Source organism: Oncorhynchus kisutch, linkage group LG30 (assembly GCF_002021735.2).
Source record: "Oncorhynchus kisutch isolate 150728-3 linkage group LG30, Okis_V2, whole genome shotgun sequence".
Taxonomy (NCBI): Eukaryota; Metazoa; Chordata; class Actinopteri; order Salmoniformes; family Salmonidae; genus Oncorhynchus; species Oncorhynchus kisutch.
In genome coordinates this window covers 42,115,605-42,139,897 of record NC_034203.2, presented here as the reverse complement: position 1 = coordinate 42,139,897, position 24,293 = coordinate 42,115,605, and the positions used below count along the sequence as shown (strand labels likewise).

The window sequence follows — 24,293 nt, the reverse complement described above, 5'->3', positions numbered from 1 at the left end:
CCCTGATGGGTGCTACCATAGACATAACACAGAGCCCTGATGGGTGCTACCATAGACATAACACTGAACCCTGATGGGTGCTACCATAGACATAACACAGAGCCCTGATGGGTGCTACCATAGACATAACACTGAGCCCTAATGGGTGCTACCATAGACATAACACTGAACCCTGATGGGTGCTACCATAGACATAACACAGAGCCCTGATGGGTGCTACCATAGACATAACACTGAGCCCTGATGGGTGCTACCATAGACATAACACTGAGCCCTAATGGGTGCTACCATAGACATAACACTGAGCCCTAATGGGTGCTACCATAGACATAACACTGAGCCCTAATGGGTGCTACCATAGACATAACACTGAGCCCTGATGGGTGCTACCATAGACATAACACTGAGCCCTAATGGGTGCTACCATAGACATAACACTGAGCCCTAATGGGTGCTACCATATACATAACACTGAGCCCTAATGGGTGCTAACATAGACATAACACTGAGTCCTAATGGGTGCTAACATAGACATAACACTGAGCCCTAATGGGTGCTAACATAGACATAACACTGAACCCTGATGGGTGGTATCAAAGCTGCAACACTGAACCCTGATGGGTGGTATCATAGCTGCAACACTGAACCCTCATGGGTGCTACCATAGCTGCAACACTGAACCCTGATGGGTGCTACCATAGCCACAACACTGAGCCCTAATGGGTGCTACCATAGACATAACACTGAGCCCTAATGGGTGCTACCATAGACATAACACTGAACCCTCATGGGTGCTACCATAGCTGCAACACTGAAGCCTGATGGGTGCTACCATAGACATAACACTGAACCCTGATGGGGGCTACCATATCTGCAACACTGAACCCTGATGGGTGCTACCATAGCTGCAACACTGAACCCTGATGGGCTAACATAGACTGCTACCACTGGCCTTCCATACCCCAGAAGAACATGGCACCATTTAGACTCATGTAACACCAGGGAGCAGGGGCATGAGGCGGGGCTCCACAGCACCTTTGCATGAGGCGGGGCTCCACAGCACCTTAGCATGAGGCGGGGCTCCACAGCACCTTAGCATGAGGCGGGGCTCCACAGCACCTTAGCATGAGGCGGGGCTCCACAGCACCTTAGCATGAGGCGGGGCTCCACAGCACCTTAGCATGAGGCGGGGCTCCACAGCACCTTAGCATGAGGCGGGGCTCCACAGCACCTTAGCATGAGGCGGGGCTCCACAGCACCTTAGCATGAGGCGGGGCTCCACAGCACCTTAGCATGAGGCGGGGCTCCACAGCACCTTTGCATGAGGCGGGGCTCCACAGCACCTTTGCATGAGGCGGGGCTCCACAGCACCTTAGCATGAGGCGGGGCTCCACAGCACCTTAGCATGAGGCGGGGCTCCACAGCACCTTAGCATGAGGCGGGGCTCCACAGCACCTTAGCAGCACCTTAGCATGAGGCGGGGCTCCGCAGCACCTTAGCATGAGGCGAGGCTCCGCAGCACCTTTGCATGAGGCGGGGCTCCACAGCACCTTAGCATGAGGCGGGGCTCCACAGCACCTTAGCATGAGGCGGGGCTCCACAGCACCTTAGCATGAGGCGGGGCTCCGCAGCACCTTAGCATGAGGCGGGGCTCCACATCACCTTAGCATGAGGCGGGGCTCCACAGCACCTTAGCATGAGGCGGGGCTCCACAGCACCTTAGCATGAGGCGGGGCTCCACAGCACCTTAGCATGAGGCGGGGCTCCACAGCACCTTAGCATGAGGCGGGGCTCCACAGCACCTTTGCATGAGGCGGGGCTCCACAGCACCTTAGCATGAGGCGGGGCTCCACAGCACCTTAGCATGAGGCGGGGCTCCACAGCACCTTAGCATGAGGCGGGGCTCCACAGCACCTTAGCAGCACCTTAGCATGAGGCGGGGCTCCGCAGCACCTTAGCATGAGGCGAGGCTCCGCAGCACCTTTGCATGAGGCGGGGCTCCACAGCACCTTAGCATGAGGCGGGGCTCCACAGCACCTTAGCATGAGGCGGGGCTCCACAGCACCTTAGCATGAGGCGGGGGCTCCGCAGCACCTTAGCATGAGGCGGGGCTCCACATCACCTTAGCATGAGGCGGGGCTCCACAGCACCTTAGCATGAGGCGGGGCTCCACAGCACCTTAGCAGCACCTTAGCATGAGGCGGGGCTCCGCAGCACCTTAGCATGAGGCGGGGCTCCGCAGCACCTTAGCATGAGGCGGGGCTCCGCAGCACCTTAGCATGAGGCGGGGCTCCGCAGCACCTTAGCATGAGGCGGGGCTCCGCAGCACCTTAGCATGAGGCGGGGCTCCACAGCACCTTAGCATGAGGCGGGGCTCCACAGCACCTTAGCATGAGGCGGGGCTCCCCAGCACCTTAGCATGAGGCGGGGCTCCGCAGCACCTTAGCATGAGGCGGGGCTCCGCAGCACCTTAGCATGAGGCGGGGCTCCACAGCACCTTAGCAGCACCTTAGCATGAGGCGGGGCTCCACAGCACCTTAGCATGAGGCGGGGCTCCACAGCACCTTAGCATGAGGCGGGGCTCCACAGCACCTTAGCATGAGGCGGGGCTCCACAGCACCTTAGCATGAGGCGGGGCTCCCCAGCACCTTAGCATGAGGCGGGGCTCCGCAGCACCTTAGCATGAGGCGGGGCTCCGCAGCACCTTAGCATGAGGCGGGGCTCCACAGCACCTTAGCAGCACCTTAGCATGAGGCGGGGCTCCACAGCACCTTAGCATGAGGCGGGGCTCCACAGCACCTTAGCATGAGGCGGGGCTCCACAGCACCTTAGCATGAGGTGGGGCTCCACAGCACCTTAGCATGAGGCGGGGCTCCATAGCACCTTAGCATGAGGCGGGGGTGGGTGATTATACGATGGAGTGTGTTTTGTGGAAGTCAGTTATTTTATGACCACGTTATCACTTAAGCGGAGAGCACGTTAACATCTATACTAGTTAACATCTTTGCTAGTTAAGAGCTATGCACGTTAAGAGTTATGCTAGTTAAGAGCTATGCTAGTTAAGAGCTATACTAGTTAACATCTATGCTAGTTAAGATCTATGCAAGTTAAGAGCTATGCTAGTTAACATATATGCTAGTTAACATTATGCTAGTTAACATCTATGCAAGTTAAGATCTATGCTAGTTAACATATATGCAAGTTAAGATATATGCTAGTTAACAGCTATGCTAGTTAACATCTATGCTAGTTAACATATATGCTAGTTAAGATCTATGCAAGTTAAGAGCTATGCTAGTTAACATATATGCTAGTTAACATTATGCTAGTTAACAGCTATGCTAGTTGACATATATGCTAGTTAAGAGCTATGCTAGTTAACATCTATGCCAGTTAACATCTACGCTAGTTAACATCTACGCTAGTTAACATCTGCGCTGGTTAACATCTACGCTAGTTAACATCTACACTAGTTAACATCTACGCTAGTTAACATCTACGCTAGTTAACATCTACGCCGGTTAACATCTACGCTAGTTAACATCTACACCGGTTAACATCTACGCTAGTTAACATCTACGCTAGTTAACATCTCTGCTAGTTAACATATATGCTAGTTAACATCTATGCTAGTTAACATCTATGTTAGTTAACATCTACGCTAGTTAACATCTACGCTAGTTAACATCTACGCTAGTTAACATCTACGCTAGTTATATTATATTTCTACTCAACACTCAAAGAGCCTCTCGCAGATGTTACTCCAGTTGCTTTGAGACCAACTTGGGATGGATACAGAGAGCCAGAGAAGAAGTCCCAAGATGGTACCCTATTCCCCCATACTGCTTTAGTCTAAAGTAGTGGACTATATAGAGAATAGGTTGCCTCTCGGGACACACACATATTACATATTTCCCCTCTACCATCTTAGACACTGAGCCTACAAGCTTGCGGGCAGGAATGTCTGTCCATAGTGAAAGCAGTGGGGAGATGGGAGAGAGTGACTGCATATGACAGTAGGAGAGAGAACAGACTAACTTGGAGTGTTGGGACAGCGTTGAGTACTGGGACCTGTAGAGAGAAGATGAAGGAGTAATACATAAAGGAAGGAAGAAAGGAATAGGAGAGGGTGAGAGAGGGAGAGAGGGAGAGGGAGAGAGAGAGAGAGAGAGAGGAGAGAGAGTGGAGAGAGAGAGAGAGAGAGAGAGAGAGAGAGAGAGCGAAAGAGAGTGGAGAGAGATAGCGAGAGAGAGAGAGAAGGAGAGAGAGAGACAGAGGGAGAGAGAGGGAGAGAGGGGGGAGAGAGAGGGAGAGAGAGAGAGAGAGGGAGAGAGAGAGAGAGAGAGAGAGAGAGAGAGACAGAGGGAGAGAGAGGGAGAGAGGGGGAGAGAGAGGGAGAGACAGAGGGAGAGAGAGGGAGAGAGAGAGAGAGAGACAGAGGGAGAGAGTGGGAGAGAGGGGAGAGAGAGGGAGAGAGAGAGAGAGAGGGAGAGACAGAGGGAGAGAGAGAGGGAGAGAGAGAGAGAGAGAGATACAGAGACCCAATACCCTGCTAGAGACAGGACAGGAGAAGTCAGCAAAGTGTTTTTTCTGTGTGTGTGTGTGATCCATCTCAGGAACACTAGTTTTCTTCTGAGGAATGAGCCTCACTATTCTTTCCTCACATCTGTCTCTTTTTGTCTTAAACGCCGCATCAGGACAGTGGGGGTTTATCCATAGGGAACGGACCTACACTACAGGCCAGCCCAGTACTGCACTACTGTACTTATCTCCTTCATTGGTTCTGAATGGAGCTGCCTCGGTCTTAACAGCTGGTGGCATGGCACTAGGGGGTACTGCTGGGGATATCGACTGGATCAGAGGACGGGAGGAAGAGGGACGTCTTCTGTACTAAGCCTAGCCCTGTTTAATTCCTGAGCAGGGTTCACAGGGGGTTAGTGTGTGTGTGTGTCCGCGTGCGTGTGTGCGTGTCCGCGTGCGTGTATGTGTGTGTACGTGCGTGTGTCTGTGTTTGCGCGCGCGTGCGTGCGTGTGTGTGTGTGTCCGCGTGCGTGTGTGTCCGCGTGCGTGTGTGTACGCGTGCGTGTGTGTACGTGTGTGTGTGCGTGTGTGTGTGTATGTGTGCGTGTGTGTGTCCGTGTGTGTGTGTGTACGTGTGCGTGTGTGTGTACGTGTAATAACCTCAGAGAACAAGGGAGTGACAGAGGGATGACATTTTCTCTCAGCTTCATTGTTCACTCTCTCCTCTCACCTTGGCATGAGACACCAACAGTCATTACCAGAGACGGAATGAAAGAGCTCAAGCGGAAAGAGGGGGAGGGAGAGGAGGAGAGGGAAGATGAGAAGGAGGAGACTGGGGGGGGGGGGGGGGGGGGTCAGAGGGGGTTAAGAAGAGATTGAAGGAGAGAATTATTGCAGGGTAGGAAAGGGGAAAAGGAGAGGAAGGAAAATATGAGGAAGGGGAGGGGAGAAACAGAGGGTGAGGAGAGAAGTAGAGAAAAGGAGAGGAGGGGGAGAAGTAGAGAAAGGAGAGGAGGGGGAGGGGAGGAGAGAAGTAGAGAAAAGGAGAGGAAGGGGAGGGGAGGAGAGAAGTAGAGAAAAGGAGAGGAGGGGGAGGGGAGGAGAGAAGTAGAGAAAAGGAGAGGAGGGGGAGGGGGAGAAGTAGAGAAAAGGAGAGGAGGGGGAGGGGAGGAGAGAAGTAGAGAAAAGGAGAGGAGGGGGAGGGGAGGGGAGAAGTAGAGAAAAGGAGAGGAAGGAAAATGTGAGGAAGGGGAGGGGAGAAGAGAAACAGAGGGTGAGGAGAGAAGTAGAGAAAAGGAGAGGAGGGGGAGGGGAGGGGAGAAGTAGAGAAAAGGAGAGGAGGGGGAGGGGAGGAGAGAAGTAGAGAAAAGGAGAGGAGGGGGAGGGGAGAAGTAGAGAAAAGGAGAGGAGGGGGAGAAGTAGAGAAAAGGAGAGGAGGGGGAGGGTGAGGAGAGAAGTAGAGAAAAGGAGAGGAGGGGGAGGGGGAGGAGAGAAGTAGAGAAAAAGAGAGGCTGTGATGTGAGCCCTGTGACAACACTCTCGCTCCACTCGAGAATCCCACAATGCATTGGGAATCTGTATTCACCACACAGCTCTCAGCAGCCCCACCATTATCAAATTGCATGAGAGAGCTAAGCTGTGGCCCGAATGGCTTCCTGTTACCTATGTAGTTCACTAGGTTTGACCAGGACCCATAGGGCTTTATAGGTAATAGGGTGCCTTTTGGGCCACACGCCTAGTCAGGGTTTTTGTTTGGCTCCAAACTATTTCTATTGAACGGTGTCTTAGCAGAGAGTATAATAGTGTGTGGGTTTGAAGTTGATCAGTATTCTAGTCAGAAGGAGAAAGGTACGTAGCCGGATGACATCCGCTGCTCCGTCGTTCGTTACATACTTCGTCATCGTTGGAAGTTTTTTATTTTTTTTTGTGGTGACGAGGGGTGTTGTACAAAAAACAAAGTCAAGTAACGTCTGTGGGCGTGACGTAGCGCCCGGAGCGAGGAGTCTGGGTTGTCAGGTAAGGTGTGCTGCAGGCTAAAATCTCCTTCCATACAGATCTCAGAATAAAAGCTGGTTCCTACTCTCTCAGAATAAAAGCTGGTTCCTACTCTCAGAATAAAAGCTTGTTCCTACTCTCTCAGAATAAAAGCTTGTTCCTACTCTCAGAATAAAAGCTTGTTCCTACTCTCAGAATAAAAGCTGGTTCCTACTCTCTCAGAATAAAAGCTTGTTCCTACTCTCAGAATAAAAGCTGGTTCCTACTCTCTCAGAATAAAAGCTGGTTCCTACTCTCAGAATAAAGCTTGTTCCTACTCTCTCAGAATAAAAGCTTGTTCCTACTCTCTCAGAATAAAAGCTTGTTCCTACTCTCAGAATAAAAGCTGGTTCCTACTCTCTCAGAATAAAAGCTGGTTCCTACTCTCAGAATAAAAGCTTGTTCCTACTCTCAGAATAAAAGCTGGTTCCTACTCTCTCAGAATAAAAGCTGGTTCCTACTCTCAGAATAAAAGCTGGTTCCTACTCTCTCAGAATAAAAGCTGGTTCCTACTCTCAGAATAAAAGCTTGTTCCTACTCTCTCAGAATAAAAGCTGGTTCCTACTCTCAGAATAAAAGCTGGTTCCTACTCTCAGAATAAAAGCTTGTTCCTACTCTCTCAGAATAAAAGCTGGTTCCTACTCTCTCAGAATAAAAGCTTGTTCCTACTCTCTCAGAATAAAAGCTGGTTCCTACTCTCAGAATAAAAGCTTGTTCCTACTCTCTCAGAATAAAAGCTGGTTCCTACTCTCAGAATAAAAGCTGGTTCCTACTCTCTCAGAATAAAAGCTTGTTCCTACTCTCTCAGAATAAAAGCTGGTTCCTACTCTCAGAATAAAAGCTGGTTCCTACTCTCAGAATAAAAGCTTGTTCCTACTCTCTCAGAATAAAAGCTGGTTCCTACTCTCAGAATAAAAGCTGGTTCCTACTCTCAGAATAAAAGCTTGTTCCTACTCTCTCAGAATAAAAGCTTGTTCCTACTCTCAGAATAAAAGCTGGTCCTACTCTCTCAGAATAAAGCTTGGGTTCCTACCTCTCTCAGAATAAAAGCTGGTTCCTACTCTCAGAATAAAGCTTGTTCCTACTCTCTCAGAATAAAAGCTGGTTCCTACTCTCAGAATAAAAGCTTGTTCCTACTCTCTCAGAATAAAAGCTGGTTCCTACTCTCAGAATAAAAGCTGGTTCCTACTCTCAGAATAAAAGCTTGTTCCTACTCTCTCAGAATAAAAGCTTGTTCCTACTCTCTCAGAATAAAAGCTGGTTCCTACTCTCAGAATAAAAGCTGGTTCCTACTCTCAGAATAAAAGCTGGTTCCTACTCTCTCAGAATAAAAGCTGGTTCCTACTCTCAGAATAAAAGCTTGTTCCTACTCTCTCAGAATAAAAGCTTTCAGGGTGTCCCCGTAGGAGAACCCTTTAACCAAACCCTTCTGGTTCCAGGTTATAGAAACCTTTTTTTTTGGGGGGGGGGGGGGGTTCCATGTAAGACCCTTTTCCACAGAGGGTTCTACATGGAACCCAAAATGGCTTCTCCCTGAAAGAACGTGAAGGACAGGCGAAGAGACCTGTCATTGAAGACAGCAGGGTAGTACAGTGGTCCTCACACTGAGCTGTGTTTCTGTGGACAAACTACTGTACCTCATTGGGTGGATGGGGTGCTTTGTGTATGTGTGTGTCTGTGAGTGTGTGCGCACGTGTTGGTGTGTATGTTTGTTTGTTCGGTAGTGTGTGCGTGCACATCTGCATGTGTGTGTGTGTGTGTATACAGTACCTGGTGTCTGGTAGTTGAGTCGTCTCATCTCTACAGGGTCGGAAGAGTTGCCCAGCAGTGAGTCCTTCACCCCTCCTGAGTGGTCATCTTTGGGGAGGGGAGATGCTCGCTTCCTATAGTGTGTGGGGGGGGGTAACCAAGAAAAGGTTATTAACCATGATCACAACTATTATCACACACAGAAATAACAAAGGCCAGTTGGAAAGAGACGTGTGTTCTCTCATGAAGACTGTATGTTAGAGACACCATTATCTTCTTTACGAGATAGGAGACATGGCCTATCTATCACTGCATTCATTTATAGTGTGTGTGTTCGGAGACATGGCCTATCTATCACTGCATTCATTTATAGTGTGTGTGTTCGGAGAGATGGCATATCTATTGCTAAATTAATTTATAGTGTGTGTGTGTGTGTGTTCAGAGATATGGCCTATCTATCGCTGCATTCATTTATAGTGTGTGTGTGTGTGTGTGTGGTCGAAGAGATGGCCTATCTATCGCTGAATTAATTTATAGTGTGTGTGTGTGTGTGTGTGTGGTCGAAGAGATGGCCTATCTATCGCTGAATTAAATTTGAAAGACATGAATGCCTGTTTTCTCCACATGTCATCTGGGCACTGATGGAGGTCTGTAGAGAAACATCGTGACAGCTGGAGTGTGTGTGTGTGTGTACTAAACAGTCTGTCTAGGGAGAAACAGGCAGACGTTGTAATTAACTCATCAGCTGGGTGGCACAACACTGGCTAATTATAGTGTGTAGCCTGCACCTGCACCAAGATATAGACTGAGCTATTAAGACCCAGACTAACCTCTCCCTATATCCCAGACTAACCCCTCCCTATACCCCAGTCTAACCCCTCCCTATATCCCAGACTAACCCCTCCCTATACCCCAGACTAACCCCTCCCTATACCCCAGACTAACCCCTCCCTATACCCCAGTCTAACCCCTCCCTATACCCCAGACTAACCCCTCCCTATACCCCAGACTAACCCCTCCCTATACCCCAGTCTAACACCTCCCTATACCCCAGACTAACCCCTCCCTATACCCCAGACTAACCCCTCCCTATACCCCAGACTAACCCCTCCCTATACCACATACTAACCCCTCCCTATACCCCAGACTAACCCCTCCCTATACCCCAGACTAACCCCTCCCTATACCCAGACTAACCCCTCCTATTCTAATGCAGAGACAACATCTTTCAGCGGCAGCACACAAACATACGAACGCACACACACACAGACACAAAACACACACACAAAACACCCACACACAAAACACACACACACACACTTCTAGCCTCCTGAACAGAAATGTGAAATGTAAATGTGTTGCTTTGTGAAGCGGAAGTGTCGGCCGGCTGTAGGAATGTCACATCTCATTGCGCTCCATTTGCAAGTTCAGAGATGCCTCTCCTCAAAGCCTGACACGGTGTGTGTGTGTGTGTGTGTGTGTACAGCTAAAGTAGCATGGATTCACAGGGTCTAACTGGTCCCAACACCGGTTACCTGATGACACTGACCTTAGGCTAATGCTAACAGCATGACTAATGCTAAGTCACAGGATAATGCTAACAGCATGACTGATGCTAAACTACAGGATTATGCTAACAGCAAGACTGATGCTAAGATACAGGATTATGCTAACATCAAGACTGATGCTAAGTCACAGGATAATGCTAACAGCATTACTAATGCTAAGTCACAGGACAATGCTAACAGCATGACTGATGCTAAACTACAGGATTATGCTAACAGCAAGACTGATGCTAAGATACAGGATTATGCTAACATCAAGACTAATGCTAAGTCACAGGACAATGCTAACAGTATGACTGATGCTAAATTACAGGATTATGTTAACAGCATGATTGATGCTAAGCTACAGGATAATGTAAACAGCCTGACTGATCGTTACTACAGAGGTTAGCTTAATGCTAGCCAGTGTGATGGCTGGGCTAATCTCTGACAACCATCTATTTCTCTCCAATGACCAAGACCAGAACAAACTCTGGGTGTCTCCAGACTGTGACCTTACTCCCTTTATAGTGCCCTACTTTTAACCAGAGCCTATAGGTATTAGTGCCCTACTTTTAACCAGGGTCTATAGGTAGTAGTGCACTACTTTTAAAACGGGTCTATAGGTATTAGTGCACTACTTTTAACCAGGGTCTATAGGTATTAGTGCACTACTTTTAACCAGGGTCTATAGGTATTAGTGCACTACTTTTAACCAGGGTCTATAGGTATTAGTGCCCTACTTTAAACCAGGGTCTATAGGTAGTAGTGCCCTACTTTAACCAGGGTCTATAGGTAGTAGTGTACTACTTTTAACCAGACCCTATAGGTAGTAGTGCACTACTTTAACCAGGGTCTATAGGTAGTAGTGCCCTACTTTAACCAGGGTCTATAGGTAGTAGTGCCCTACTTTAACCAGGGTCTATAGGTAGTAGTGCACTACTTTTAACCAGAGAGAGAAAAGAGAGAGAGAGAGAGAGAGAGAGAGAGAGAGAGAGAGAGAGAGAGAGAGAGAGAGAGAGAGAGAGAGAAGAGAAAAGAGAAAAGAGATTCAGTGTCTGGTTGTTTAGACCCTTGGTTATTGTTGCTACTGTTGTTATTGTTGTTACTGTTGTTATTGTTGTTATTGTTGTTACTGTTGTTATTGTTGTTATTGTTGTCCCGTTGACAATGTTGATTCTTATTATCTTCATATTGTAAATATCCAAAGTAAGTTTTGGCAATATGTACATTGTTACGTCATGCCAATAAAGAAAATTGAATTGAACTGCATTGAAAAGAGGGAGAGAACAGAGAGAGAGAAACACAGAGAGACGGAGCGAGAGAGTAAAAGGCCAGAAATGTTTTGTTGAGGAAAATATCAGCTTTAGACGCCTAAGAAACATTTATATTCATGATTATCCAGCGTCCCAAATGGCACCTAGTGCACTACAGGTCGCTGGTCAAACATAGTGCAGCATATAGGGAACAGGGTCTCATTTGGAACAAAGCCTTCGTCTCACCACCTGGCATTTAGCTGACAATGTGCCATTCAGACACAAGACAGACTCAGACAGACCGTTCTGATTGGCAGCGACCTCGAAGGGTGTGTGTGTTCAGATTGAGGGTGACCTCGAAAGGGTGTGTGTGTTCTGATTGAGGGTGACCTCGATGGGTGTGTGTGTTCTGATTGGCAGCGACCTCGAAGGGTGTGTGTGTTCAGATTGAGGGTGACCTCGAAGGGTGTGTGTGTGTTCAGATTGGCAGCGACCTCGAAGGGTGTCTGTGTTCAGATTGAGGGTGACCTCGAAGGGTGTGTGTGTGTTCAGATTGGCAGCGACCTCGAAGGGTGTGTGTGTTCAGATTGAGGGTGACTTTGAAGGGTGTGTGTGTTCAGATTGAGGGTGACCTCGATGGGTGTGTGTGTTCTGATTGGCAGCGACCTCGAAGGGTGTGTGTGTTCAGATTGAGGGTGACTTTGAAGGGTGTGTGTGTTCAGATTGAGGGTGACCTCGAAGGGTGTGTGTGTTCAGATTGAGGGTGACCTCGCACAAAGCAGACCTCACCTCACCACAACACAAAACAGATCTCACCACAACACAAAACAGACCTCACCACAACACAGACCTCACCACAACACAAAACAGACCTCACCACAACACAGACCTCACCACAACACAGACCTCACCACAGACCTCACCACAACACAGACCTCAACACAAAACAGACCTCACCACAACACAACACAGATCTCACCTCAACACAACACAGACCACACCACAACACAGACCTCAACACAACACAGACCTCACCACAACACAAAACAGACCTCACCACAACACAACACAGACCTCACCACAACACAAAACAGACCTCACCACAACACAACACAGACCTCACCACAACACAACACAGACCTCACCACAACACAGACCTCACCACAACACAAAACAGACCTCAACACAACACAGACCTCACCACAACACAACACAGACCTCACCACAACACAACACAGACCTCACCACAACACAGATCTCACCACAACACAGACCTCAACACAACACAAAACAGACCTCACCACAACACAGACCTCACCACAACACAGACCTCACCACAACACAGACCTCACCACAACACAGACCTCACCACAACACAGACCTCAACACAACACAGACCTCAACACAACACAAAACAGACCTCACCACAACACAGACCTCACCACAACACAGACCTCAACACAACACAACACAGACCTCACCACAAAGATGCATGATGAAACATCTTGTTGTTTCAACATAGCAAAAGATGAGTTACCTCGTTGGCGTAGCATGTTGAGTTGTATCAACTAATATTACTATAGTAAACTCAACTTGATCTACCGAGGTGATTATAACTTAAACTAGTCCAAAAGGTTGTGAAGTAACTTATCGTTTGAAGTTAAAACTACTCACATCTTTTACAGTGTGCAAGACATATCAAAACAGTAAGATTTTCTGAGGAAATCAGGAGTTTGTGAATAATCAGGAACACATCTGGGAACATCACAGGACAACACATGGGGAGGAAGGGGAAGGTAGTTGAAGCCAGGGCTCAGATGTGATAGTAAGTACCCACCTTTCCTGCTTGCTGCTTTCAAACAAAGAGGGGGAGGAGGAAAGAGAGGAAGAGGAAAGAGAGGAGGAGGAGGAAAGGAAGGTTAATGGTGATCAGAGTCCTAACGTAGCGATAGTGAGGAGCAGGGATGGAACCAGCTACTCCATTGTTACATTAGTAGACACTATAACTGTTGTCTCATGTACATGTCATATTTATATATTATATTTCAGTTTTTCCTTCTTTTTATTTCTTAAATACATTTGTATTCTATAATCTATAAAAAACTGTTTTTGCTTTGTCATTATGGGGTATTGTGATGTCATTATGGGGTATTGTGATGTCATTATGGGGTATTGTGGTGTCATTATGGGGTATTGTGGTGTCATTATGGGGTATTGTGATGTCATTATGGGGTATTGTGATGTCATTATGGGGTATTGTGATGTCATTATGGGGTATTGTGATGTCATTATGGGGTATTGTGATGTCATTATGGGGTATTGTGGTGTCATTATGGGGTATTGTGATGTCATTATGGGGTATTGTGATGTCATTATGGGGTATTGTGATGTCATTATGGGGTATTGTGATGTCATTATGGAGTATTGTGGTGTCATTATGGGGTATTGTGATGTCATTATGGGGTATTGTGATGTCATTATGGGGTATTGTGGTGTCATTATGGGGTATTGTGATGTCATTATGGGGTATTGGGATGTCATTATGGGGTATTGTGATGTCATTAGGGGGTATTGTGATGTCATTATGGGGTATTGTGATGTCATTATGGGGTATTGTGATGTCATTATGGGGTATTGTGATGTCATTATGGGGTATTGTGGTGTCATTATGGGGTATTGTGATGTCATTATGGGGTATTGTGATGTCATTATGGGGTATTGTGATGTCATTATGGGGTATTGTGATGTCATTATGGGGTATTGTGATGTCATTATGGGGTATTGTGATGTCATTATGGGGTATTGTGATGTCATTATGGGGTATGGTGGTGTCATTATGGGGTATTGTGATGTCATTATGGGGTATGGTGATGTCATTATGGGGTATTGTGATGTCATTATGGGGTATTGTGATGTCATTATGGGGTATTGTGATGTCATTATGGGGTATTGTGATGTCATTATGGGGTATCGTGATGTCATTATGGGGGTATTGTGATGTCATTATGGGGTATTGTGATGTCATTATGGGGTATTGTGATGTCATTATGGGTTATTGTGTGTAGATTGATGAGGCACATAAAAAAGAATAAGGCTGTAACGAAACAAAATGTGGAAAAAAATCAAGAGGTCTGAATACTTTCCGAATGAACAGTACCAGCCGACAGAGAAACAGGTTAGTCTCTAAAGGAATACCAGCTGAGGGAGACACAGGTTAGTCTCTAAAGGAATACCAGCCGACAGAGACACAGGTTAGTCTCTAAATGAATACCAGCTGCCGGAGACACAGGTTAGTCTCTAAAGGAATACCAGCTGAGGGAGACACAGGTTAGTCTCTAAAGGAATACCAGCTGAGGAAGACACAGGTTAGTCTCTAAAGGAATACCAGCGGAGAGAGACACAGGTTAGTCTCTAAAGGAATACCAGCCGAGGGAGACACAGGTTAGTCTCTAAAGGAATACCAGCTGAGGAAGACACAGGTTAGTCTCTAAATGAATACCAGCTGACGGAGACACAGGTTAGTCTCTAAAGGAATACCAGCTGAGGAAGACACAGGTTAGTCTCTAAAGGAATACCAGCGGAGGGAGACACAGGTTAGTCTCTAAAGGAATACCAGCCGAGGGAGACACAGGTTAGTCTCTAAAGGAATACCAGCTGAGGAAGACACAGGTTAGTCTCTAAAGGAATACCAGCGGAGGGAGACACAGGTTAGTCTCTAAAGGAATACCAGCCGAGGGAGACACAGGTTAGTCTCTAAAGGAATACCAGTGGAGGGAGACACAGGTTAGTCTCTAAAGGAATACCAGTGGAGGGAGTCACAGGTTAGTCTCTAAAGGAATACCAAAAATCCTTCACTTTTCACTGAGCTGTGTCAGAGTGTGAAAGGTCTGCCTGCTGTGTCAGAGTGTGAAAGGTCTGCCTGCTATGTGAATGTTCCTAGATGTAGAGTTAAAGACAACTAGGCTTTTAACAAAATTGCTCCGACTTCTAAAAAGTCACACTTTAGACGAGAAGAAAAGAAAGAACAGAATGTTCCGGACTGAACCTGAACATATTAAAATGATTATTGGGTTTTGGTCGACTCCAAGTCAAACATAGTGCACTATATTGGTCATCGGGTGCATTTAGGACCACATATGAGAGGACAGGGAAACACACAGGGGGACAGGGAGACACACACATGGGGACAGGGAGACACACACAGGGGGACAGGGAGACAGGGGGAAACACACAGGGGGACAGGGAGACACACACAGGGGGACAGGGAGACACACACAGGGGGACAGGAGGACAGGGGGAAACACACAGGGGGACAGGGAGACACACACAGGGGGACAGGGAGACACACACAGGGGGACAGGAGGACAGAGAGACAGGGGGAAACACACAGGGGGACAGGGATACACACAGGGGGGACAGGAGGACAGGGAGACAGGGATAAACATACAGAGAGACATGGAGACAGGGGGAAACACACAGGGGGGACAGGAGGACAGGGAGACAGGGGGAAACACACAGGGGGACAGGGAGAAACACACAGGGGGGACAGGATGACAGGGGGACAGGGTGAAACACACAGGGGGACAGGATGACAGGGAGACAGGGTGAAACACACAGGGGGACAGGATGACAGGGAGACAGGGTGAAACACACAGGGGGACAGGGAGACAGGGAGAAACACACAGGGGGGACAGGATGGCATGGGGACAGGGTGAAACACACAGGAGGACAGGGAGACAGGGAGAAACACACAGGGGGGACAGGATGGCATGGGGACAGGGTGAAACACACAGGAGGACAGGGAGACAGGGGGAAACACACAGGGGGGACAGGGAGACAGGGGGAAACACACATGGGGAAACACACAGGAGGACAGGGAGACAGGGAGACAGGGGGAAACACACAGGGGGACAGGGAGACAGGGGGAAACACACAGGGGGACAGGGAGACAGGGGGAAACACACAGGGGGGACAGGAGGACAGGGGGAAACACACAGGGGGACAGGGAGACAGGGGGAAACACACAGGGGGAAACACACAGGGAGACAGGGGGAAACACACAGGGGGAAACACACAGGGGGACAGGGAGACATGGGGAAACACACAGGGGGGACAGGGAGACAGGGGGAAACACAGAGGGGGAAACACACAGGGAGACAGGGGGAAACACACAGGGGGGACAGGGAGACAGGGGGAAACACACAGGGGACAGGGAGACAGGGGGAAACACACAGGGGGGACAGGAGGACAGGGAGACAGGGGAAACACACAGGAGGACAGGGAGACAGGGAGACAGGGGGAAACACACAGGGGGACAGGGAGACAGGGGGAAACACACAGGGGGGACAGGAGGACAGGGAGACAGGGGAAACACACAGGGGGACAGGGAGACAGGGGGAAACACACAGGGGGACAGGGAGACAGGGGGAAACACACAGGGGGGACAGGAGGACAGGGAGACACACACAGGGACACACACACATGGGGACAGGGGGAAACACACAGGGGGGGCAGGAGGACAGGGAGAAACACACAGGGGGAAACACACAGGGGGACAGAAGGACAGGGAGACAGGGGGAAACACACAGGGGGGACAGGAAGACAGGGGGAAACACACAGGGGGACAGGAGGACAGGGTGAAACACACAGGGGGACAGGAGGACAGGGGGACAGGGGGAAACACAGGAGGACAGGGAGACAGGGTGAAACACACAGGGGGACAGGGGGAAACACACAGGGTGAAACACACAGGGGGACAGAAGGACAGGGAGACAGGGGGAAACACACAGGGGGACAGGGAGACAGGGGGAAACACACAGGAGGTGCAATGCATTTTTTGTGACACTCACAATCATACTGTCTGATGCAACACGTGGAAACCTGCATCAAGGTGTTTTCACCCCACCCACCCCACCCACCCACACACACACACACCTCTTACCTCTTGAAGAGCAAGATGGCGATAACGATGATGATGATGAGCACCACGGCCAGGACAGGACCCAGGACCCACAACATCTCTGGCTGCTCTGCAGTCCTGGACACGTCAGGAGACACGTGGATGGGGTCGGAGTAAGGACTGGCTGAGAACCTTCTCTACAGGAGAGAGGGACAGGAAGAGAGTTAAAATACCTACTGGTACGGTCTCAAAGAACCTACAAGCAACTGAGAAGACACAGAGACAGAGAGACAGAGACAGAAAGACAGAGAGAGACAGAGGGAGAGAGAGAAAGAGAGAGACAGAGAGAGAGAGAGAAAGAGAGACAGAGAGAGAGAGTGAGAGAGAGTGAGAGACATAAAGCGAGAGAGAGAGAGACAGAGAAAGAGAGAGAGAGGGAGAGAGACAGAGAAAGAGAGAGAGAGACAGAGAAAGAGAGAGAGAGAGAGAGAGAGAGTGATAGAGAGAGAGAGAAAGAGATAGACAGAGAAAGAGAGAGAGAGAGACAGAGAGAGAGAGTGAGAGAGAGAGAGAGAGAGAGAGAGAGAGAGAGAGAGTGAGAGACAGAGAGAGAGAGAGACAGAGAAAGAAAGAGAGAGACAGAGAAAGAGAGAGAGACAGAAAGAAAGAGAGAGAGAGACAGAGAAAGAGAGAGAGACAGAGAAAGAAAGGGAGAGACAGAGAAAGAGAGAGGGGGAAAGAGACAGAGAAAGAAAGAGAGAGACAGAGAAAGAGAGAGGGGGAAAGAGAAAGAGAGAGACAGAGAAAGAAAGGGAGAGACAGAGAAAGAGAGAGGGGGAAAGAGACAGAGAAAGAAAGAGAGAGACAGAGAAAGAGAGAGGGGGAAAGAGAAAGAGAGAGACAGAGAAAGAGAGAGGGGGAAAGAGAGAGAGAGACAGAGAAAGAGAGAGGGGGAAAGAGAAAGAGAGAGACAGAGAAAGAGAGAGGGGGGAAAGAGAGAGAGAGACAGAGAAAGAGAGAGGGGGAAAGAGAGAGAGAGACAGAGAAAGAGAGAGGGGGAAAGAGAGACAGAGAAAGAGAGAGGGGGAAAGAGAGAGAGAGACAGAGAAAGAGAGAGGGGGAAAGAGAGAGGGGGAAAGAGAAAGAGAGAGGGGGAAAGAGACAGAGAGAGGGGGAAAGAGACAGAGAGAGGGGGAAAGAGACAGAGAGAGGGGGAAAGAGACAGAGAGAGGGGGAAAGAGACAGAGAGAGGGGGAAAGAGACAGAGAGAGGGGGAAGAGAGAGGGGGAAAGAGAGAGGGGGAAAGAGACATACCATGACATTTGAAATGTCTTTATTCTTTTGGAAGTTTAATTTTTATTGTTTATTTCACTTTAGTTTATTATCTACTTCACTTGCTTTGGCAATGTTAACACATGTTTCCCATGCCAATAAAGCCCCTTAAATTGAATTGAGAGAAAGACAGAGAGAGAAAGAGAGAGAGAGGATAGAGGGAGGGAGTGAAGAGGAGAGCGAGAGTGAGAGAGAGAGAGAGGAAGGGAGAGAGAGAGAGAGGAAGGAGGGAGAGAGAGAGAGAGAGGAAGGGAGAGAGAGAGGAAGGGAGGGAGAGAGAGAGAGAGAGGAAGGAGGGAGAGAGAGAGAGGAAGGGAGAGAGAGGAAGGGAGAGAGAGAGAGAGAGAGAGAGAGAGAGAGAGAGAGAGAGAGAGAGAGAGGAAGGAAGGGAGAGAGAGAGAGAGAGAGAGAGAGGAAGGGAGAGAGCAGGAGGGCATGCAGACAGATAGCAGCCCTCTCCATCACCCAGCATGCACTAGGAGGGGCTGGCAGTAATTTGGATCATTAGTTATCACAGTACTCTACTCTTAATCACATGCACAAACACACGCACGCATGCGCACACATGGAGAGGGAAAGACAGGGAGAGAGGAGAGAAAGGAGAGAGAAAGACAAGGAGAGAGGAAGACAAGGAGAGAGGAAGACAAGGAGAGAGGAAGACAAGGAGAGAGGAAGACAAGGAGAGAGGAAGACAAGGAGCGAGGAAGACAAGGAGAGAGGAAGACAAGGAAAGATGAAGACAAGGAGTGAGGAAGACAAGGATGGAGGAAGACAAGGATGGAGGAAGACATAGGAGAGAGGAAGACAAGGAGAGAGGAAGACAAGGAGAGAGGAAGACAAGGAGAGAGGAAGACAAGGAGAGAGAAAGACAAGAAGAGAGGAAGACAAGGAGAGAGGAAGACAAGGAGAGAGGAAGACAAGGAGAGAGGAAGACAAGGAGAGAGGAAGACAAGGAGAGAGAAGACAAGAAGAGAGGAAGACAAGGAGAGAGGAAGACAAGGAGAGAGGAAGACAAGGAGAGAGGAAGACAAGGAGAGAGGAAGACAAGGAGAGAGGAAGACAAGGAGAGAGGAAGACAAGGATGGAGGAAGACAAGGATGGAGGAAGACAAGGAGAGAGGAAGACAAGGAGAGAGGAAGACAAGGAGAGAGGAAGACAAGGAGAGAGGAAGACAATGAGAGAGGAAGACAAGGAGAGAGGAAGACAAGTAGAGAGGAAGACAAGGAGAGAGAAAGACAAGAAGAGAGGAAGACAAGGAGAGAGGAAGACAAGGAGAGAGGAAGACAAGGAGAGAGGAAGACAAGGAGAGAGGAAGACAAGGAGAGAGGAAGACAAGGAGAGAGGAAGACAAGGAGAGAGGTGTGACAAGGAGAGAGGAAGACAAGGAGAGAGGAAGACAAGGAGAGAGGAAGACAAGGAGAGAGGAAGACAAGGAGAGAGGAAGACAAGGAGAGAGGTGTGACAAGGAGAGAGGAAGACAAGGAGAGGAAGACAAGGAGAGAGGAAGACAAGGAGAGAGGAAGACAAGGAGAGAGGTGTGACAAGGAGAGAGGAAGACAAGGAGAGAGGAAGACAAGGAGAGAGGAAGACAAGGAGATAGGTGTGACACACATACACTATATTCTTGTTTTAGCACGTTAATTCTCCTTCCTGCTGTGCAGTCTGCGTATCCAGGTTAGACTGGTGTTAGACTGTAGAGCTACGAGGGTGCTGAACGCTTTTGGAGTCTGCGACAAGGCAGGGTCCCGATACATCTCTACTGTCTTTGTGAGATCATACAATAGGTGTTTCAATAGCATCCCATGTTAGTGGGTGTAGAGAGTTTAGGAGAGTCATTACTGAAAGCCAGTTGTCTCTGTGTCTCAGTGCTTGAGGCCTCTCTACAGACACCCTGCTCTCTCTCTCGGTCTTTTTCTCCTCATCATATAGCTCATTCTCTTTCTCCTCGTCATATAGCTCATTCTCTTTCTCCTCGTCATATAGCTCATTCTCTCTCTCCTCATCATCATTCTCTCTCTCCTCATCATATAGCTCATTCCTCCTCATCATATAGCTCATTCTCTCTCTCCTCATCATATAGCTCATTCTCTCTCTCCTCATCATATAGCTCATTCTCTTTCTCCTCATCATATAGCTCATTCTCTCTCTCCTCATCATATAGCTCATTCTCTCTCTCCTCATCATATAGCTCATTCTCTCTCTCCTCATCATATAGCTCATTCTCTCTCTCCTAGTCATATAGCTCATTCTCTCTCTCCTCGTCATATAGCTCATTCTCTCTCCTCGTCATATAGCTCATTCTCTCTCTCCTCATCATATAGCTCATTCTCTCTCTCATCATATAGCTCATTCTCCTCATCATATAGCTCATTCTCCTCATCATATAGCTCATTCTCCTCATCATATAGCTCATTCTCTTTCTCCTCATCATATAGCTCATTCACCTCATCATATAGCTCATTCTCTTTCTCCTAGTCATATAGCTCATTCTCCTCATCATATAGCTCATTCTCTCTCTCCTCATCATATAGCTCATTCTCTTTCTCCTCATCATATAGCTCATTCTCTCTCTCCTCATCATATAGCTCATTCTCTCTCTCCTAGTCATATAGCTCATTCTCTCTCTCCTCATCATATAGCTCATTCTCCTCATCATATAGCTCATTCTCCTCATCATATAGCTCATTCTCCTCATCATATAGCTCATTCTCTTTCTCCTCATCATATAGCTCATTCTCTTTCTCCTCATCATATAGCTCATTCTCTCTCTCCTCATCATATAGCTAATTCTCTCTCTCCTCATCATATAGCTCATTCTCTCTCTCCTCATCATATAGCTCATTCTCTCTCTCCTCATCATATAGCTCATTCTCTTTCTCCTCATCATATAGCTCATTCTCTCTCTCCTCATCATATAGCTCATTCTCTTTCTCCTCATCATATAGCTCATTCTCTTTCTCCTCATCATATAGCTCATTCTCTTTCTCCTCATCATATAGCTCATTCTCTTTCTCCTCATCATATAGCTCATTCTCTCTCTCCTCATCTTTTCTTTTGTCAGGTATCCTACCTTGCTTGTTCGAATCAGAATGTGTTCTTAACTGACCTGCCTAATTAAATAAAGGTTACGTTAAATTTAAACACATGACAAATAGTGTGTGAAATCACTCCAGTGTCCTAAGCAGCACCACAACACAGTTGAACTTCCTGTTCCTGTTTGACTTCCTGTCCTTAAGGTTTGACTTCCTGTCCTAAGTGTTTGACTTGCTGTCCTACGTGTTTGACTTCCTGTTCTAAGTGTTTGACTTCCTGTCCTACGTGTTTGACTTCCTGTTCTAAGTGTTTGACTTCCTGTCCTACGTGTTTGACTTCCTGTTCTAAGTGTTTGACTTCCTGTCCTACGTGTTTGACTTCCTGTTCTTCCTCTATGTCTGAAAGTGTCTCTGTTTGACAAGTATAACTTTTTTTGAATGTCATCTTTGTTGTAGTCATTTAGCAGACGCTCTCATCCAGGGTGACTTAGAGGAGCCATCTGGGTTAAGTGCCTTGCCAGTCGGCCCGGGGATTCAACCAGCAACCTAGGCTATCTGACGAATTAAAAGATGTGGAGAAAGAGAATGAGCTATAGGACGAGAAAGAGAGAGATGAAAAGAGACAGAGAGAGAAAGATGAAGAGAAATAAAGTGGAAACTAAGTTGATTGTGTGTGGGAAGAAAGGAGATGAAATGAGAGGGGAGGGGGAGAGGAGGAGAGGAAAGGAAATGAGGAGAGGGAAGGAGAGGAGAGGAAATGAGAGGAAAGGAAATGAGGAGAGGGAAGGAAATGAGGCGAGGGAAGGAGAGGGAAGGAAATGAGGAGAGGAAAGGAAATGAAGAGAGGGAAGGAGAGGGAAGGACATGAGGAGAGGAAAGGAAATGAGGAGAGGGAAGGAGAGGGAAGGAAATGAGGAGAGGGAAGGAGAGGGAAGGATATGAGGAGAGGAAAGGAAATGAGGAGAGGGAAGGAAATGAGGAGAGGGAAGGAGAGGGAAGGAAATGAGGAGAGGAAAGGAAATGAGGAGAGGAAAGGAAATGAGGAGAGGGAAGGAGAGGGAAGGAAATGAGGAGAGGGAAGGAGAGGGAAGGAGAGGGAAGGAAATGAGGAGAGGAAAGGAAATGAGGAGAGGGAAGGAGAGGGAAGGAAATGAGGAGAGGAAAGGAAATGAGGAGAGAGAAGGAGAGGGAAGGAAATGAGGAGAGGAAAGGAAATGAGGAGAGGGAAGGAGAGGGAAGGAAATGAGGAGAGGAAAGGAAATGAGGAGAGGGAAGGAGAGGGAAGGAAATGAGGAGAGGAAAGGAAATGAGGAGAGGGAAGGAGAGAAAAGGAAATGAGGAGAGGAAAGGAGAGGAGAGGAGAGGAAAGGAAATGAGGAGAGGAAAACATTTTTGAGGGGAGGAGAGGAGAGGTAAGGACAGGAAAGGAGAGGAGAGGTAAGGACAGGAAAGGAGAGGTAAGGACAGGAAAGGAGAGGAGAGGTAAGGACAGGAAAGGAGAGGAGAGGTAAGGACAGGAAAGGAGAGGAGAGGTAAGGACAGGAAAGGAGAGGAGAGGTAAGGACAGGAAAGGAGAGGAGAGGAGAGGGAAGGAAAGGAGAGGAGAGGTAAGGACAGGAAAGGAGAGGAGAGGTAAGGACAGGAAAGGAGTGCCAGAGAGACGGTGCAATAATGCAACAGTTCTACTGAGTGTTACTGTAGTCAGAGGGTTCAAACTACACCAAGGTTGAATCCCAAAAGACAACACTATCCCCTATATAGGGCACTACTTTTGACCAGGGTCCATAGGGAATAGGGTGCCCTAACACATTGCTAGTGTCTAACTGGACCGTAACATGCTAGGCCACTGTGTTGACATGTTGTTTCACCTCTCCTGCTCCTCGTTAAATTAACCCTGGGGGGTGTTGTGTGCCAGACAAACAAAGCAGCATGTTAACACACATCATGGCTCCAGTTACTGTTCCCTGCTGGTGGGGTGTCTCCTCAGGACGGTTACACACTGCTGTCCTCTATATCTCTATTCTCTAGTTCTCCTCTCTCTCTGCTCTCCTCTCGTTGTCCCTCTCTCTCCTGTCCCTCTCTCTCCCCTTGCTCTCTCCTGTCCCTCTCTCTCCCCTTGCTCTCTCCTGTCCCTCTCTCTCCTGTCTCTCTCTTTGAGTGCTCCTCCTAATATCTGTATCAAAGAGGAACAGAGATGGAGCCTCAGGCCAACATTACCACTGTATATCTCCCCTGTATGTCTCTCTCTGTTCAGTCTCTCCCCTCCTGCTCTCTCTGTTCAGTCTCTCCTCTCCTTCTCTCTCTGTTCAGTCTCTCCTCTCCTCCTCTCTCTGTTCAGTCTCTCTCTGTTCAGTCTCTCCTCTCCTCCTCTCTCTGTTCAGTCTCTCTCTGTTCAGTCTCTCCTCTCCTCCTCTCTCTGTTCAGTCTCTCTCTGTTCAGTCTCTCCCCTCCTCCTCTCTCTGTTCAGTCTCTCCTCTCCTCCTCTCTCTGTTCAGTCTCTCCTCTCCTCCTCTCTCTGTTTAGTCTCTCCTCTCCTCCTCTCTCTGTTCAGTCTCTCCTCTCCTCCTCTCTCTGTTCAGTCTCTCCTCTCCTCTGTCTCTCTCTGTTCAGTCTCTCCTCTCCTCTGTCTCTCTCTGTTCAGTCTCTCCTCTCCTCTGTCTCTCTCTGTTCAGTCTCTCCTCTCCTCCTCTCTCTGTTCAGTCTCTCTTCTCCTCCTCTCTCTGTTCAGTCTCTCTTCTCCTCCTCTCTCTGTTCAGGTTCTCCACTCGTCCTCTGTCTCTCTCTGTTCAGTCTCTCCTCTCCTCCTCTCTCTGTTCAGTCTCTCCTCTCCTCTGTCTCTCTCTGTTCAGTCTCTCCTCTCCTCTGTCTCTCTCTGTTCAGTCTCTCCTCTCCTCTGTCTCTCTCTGTTCAGTCTCTCCTCTCCTCT

General features: G+C 48.3%; 1 protein-coding gene across 9 annotated transcripts in view; it reads right to left on the bottom strand.

The window, feature by feature from the left end:
* The window catches only part of LOC109882246 (receptor-type tyrosine-protein phosphatase F), a 195,715-nt gene that overhangs the window by 66,509 nt on the left and 104,913 nt on the right, over positions 1-24,293 (bottom strand). For 5 of the 9 annotated variants that reach the window (XM_031810278.1, XM_031810280.1, XM_031810282.1 and 2 more), the window contains 3 exons: positions 17,046-17,200; positions 12,942-12,953; positions 8,326-8,438 (listed from right to left, as the gene is read on the bottom strand). In XM_031810278.1, the coding sequence (XP_031666138.1) occupies positions 8,326-8,438; positions 12,942-12,953; positions 17,046-17,200 (280 nt within the window). The remainder of the gene's footprint in view (positions 1-8,325; positions 8,439-12,941; positions 12,954-17,045; positions 17,201-24,293) is intronic. The other 4 variants (XM_031810286.1, XM_031810285.1, XM_031810279.1 and 1 more) reach the window with 1 other exon arrangement.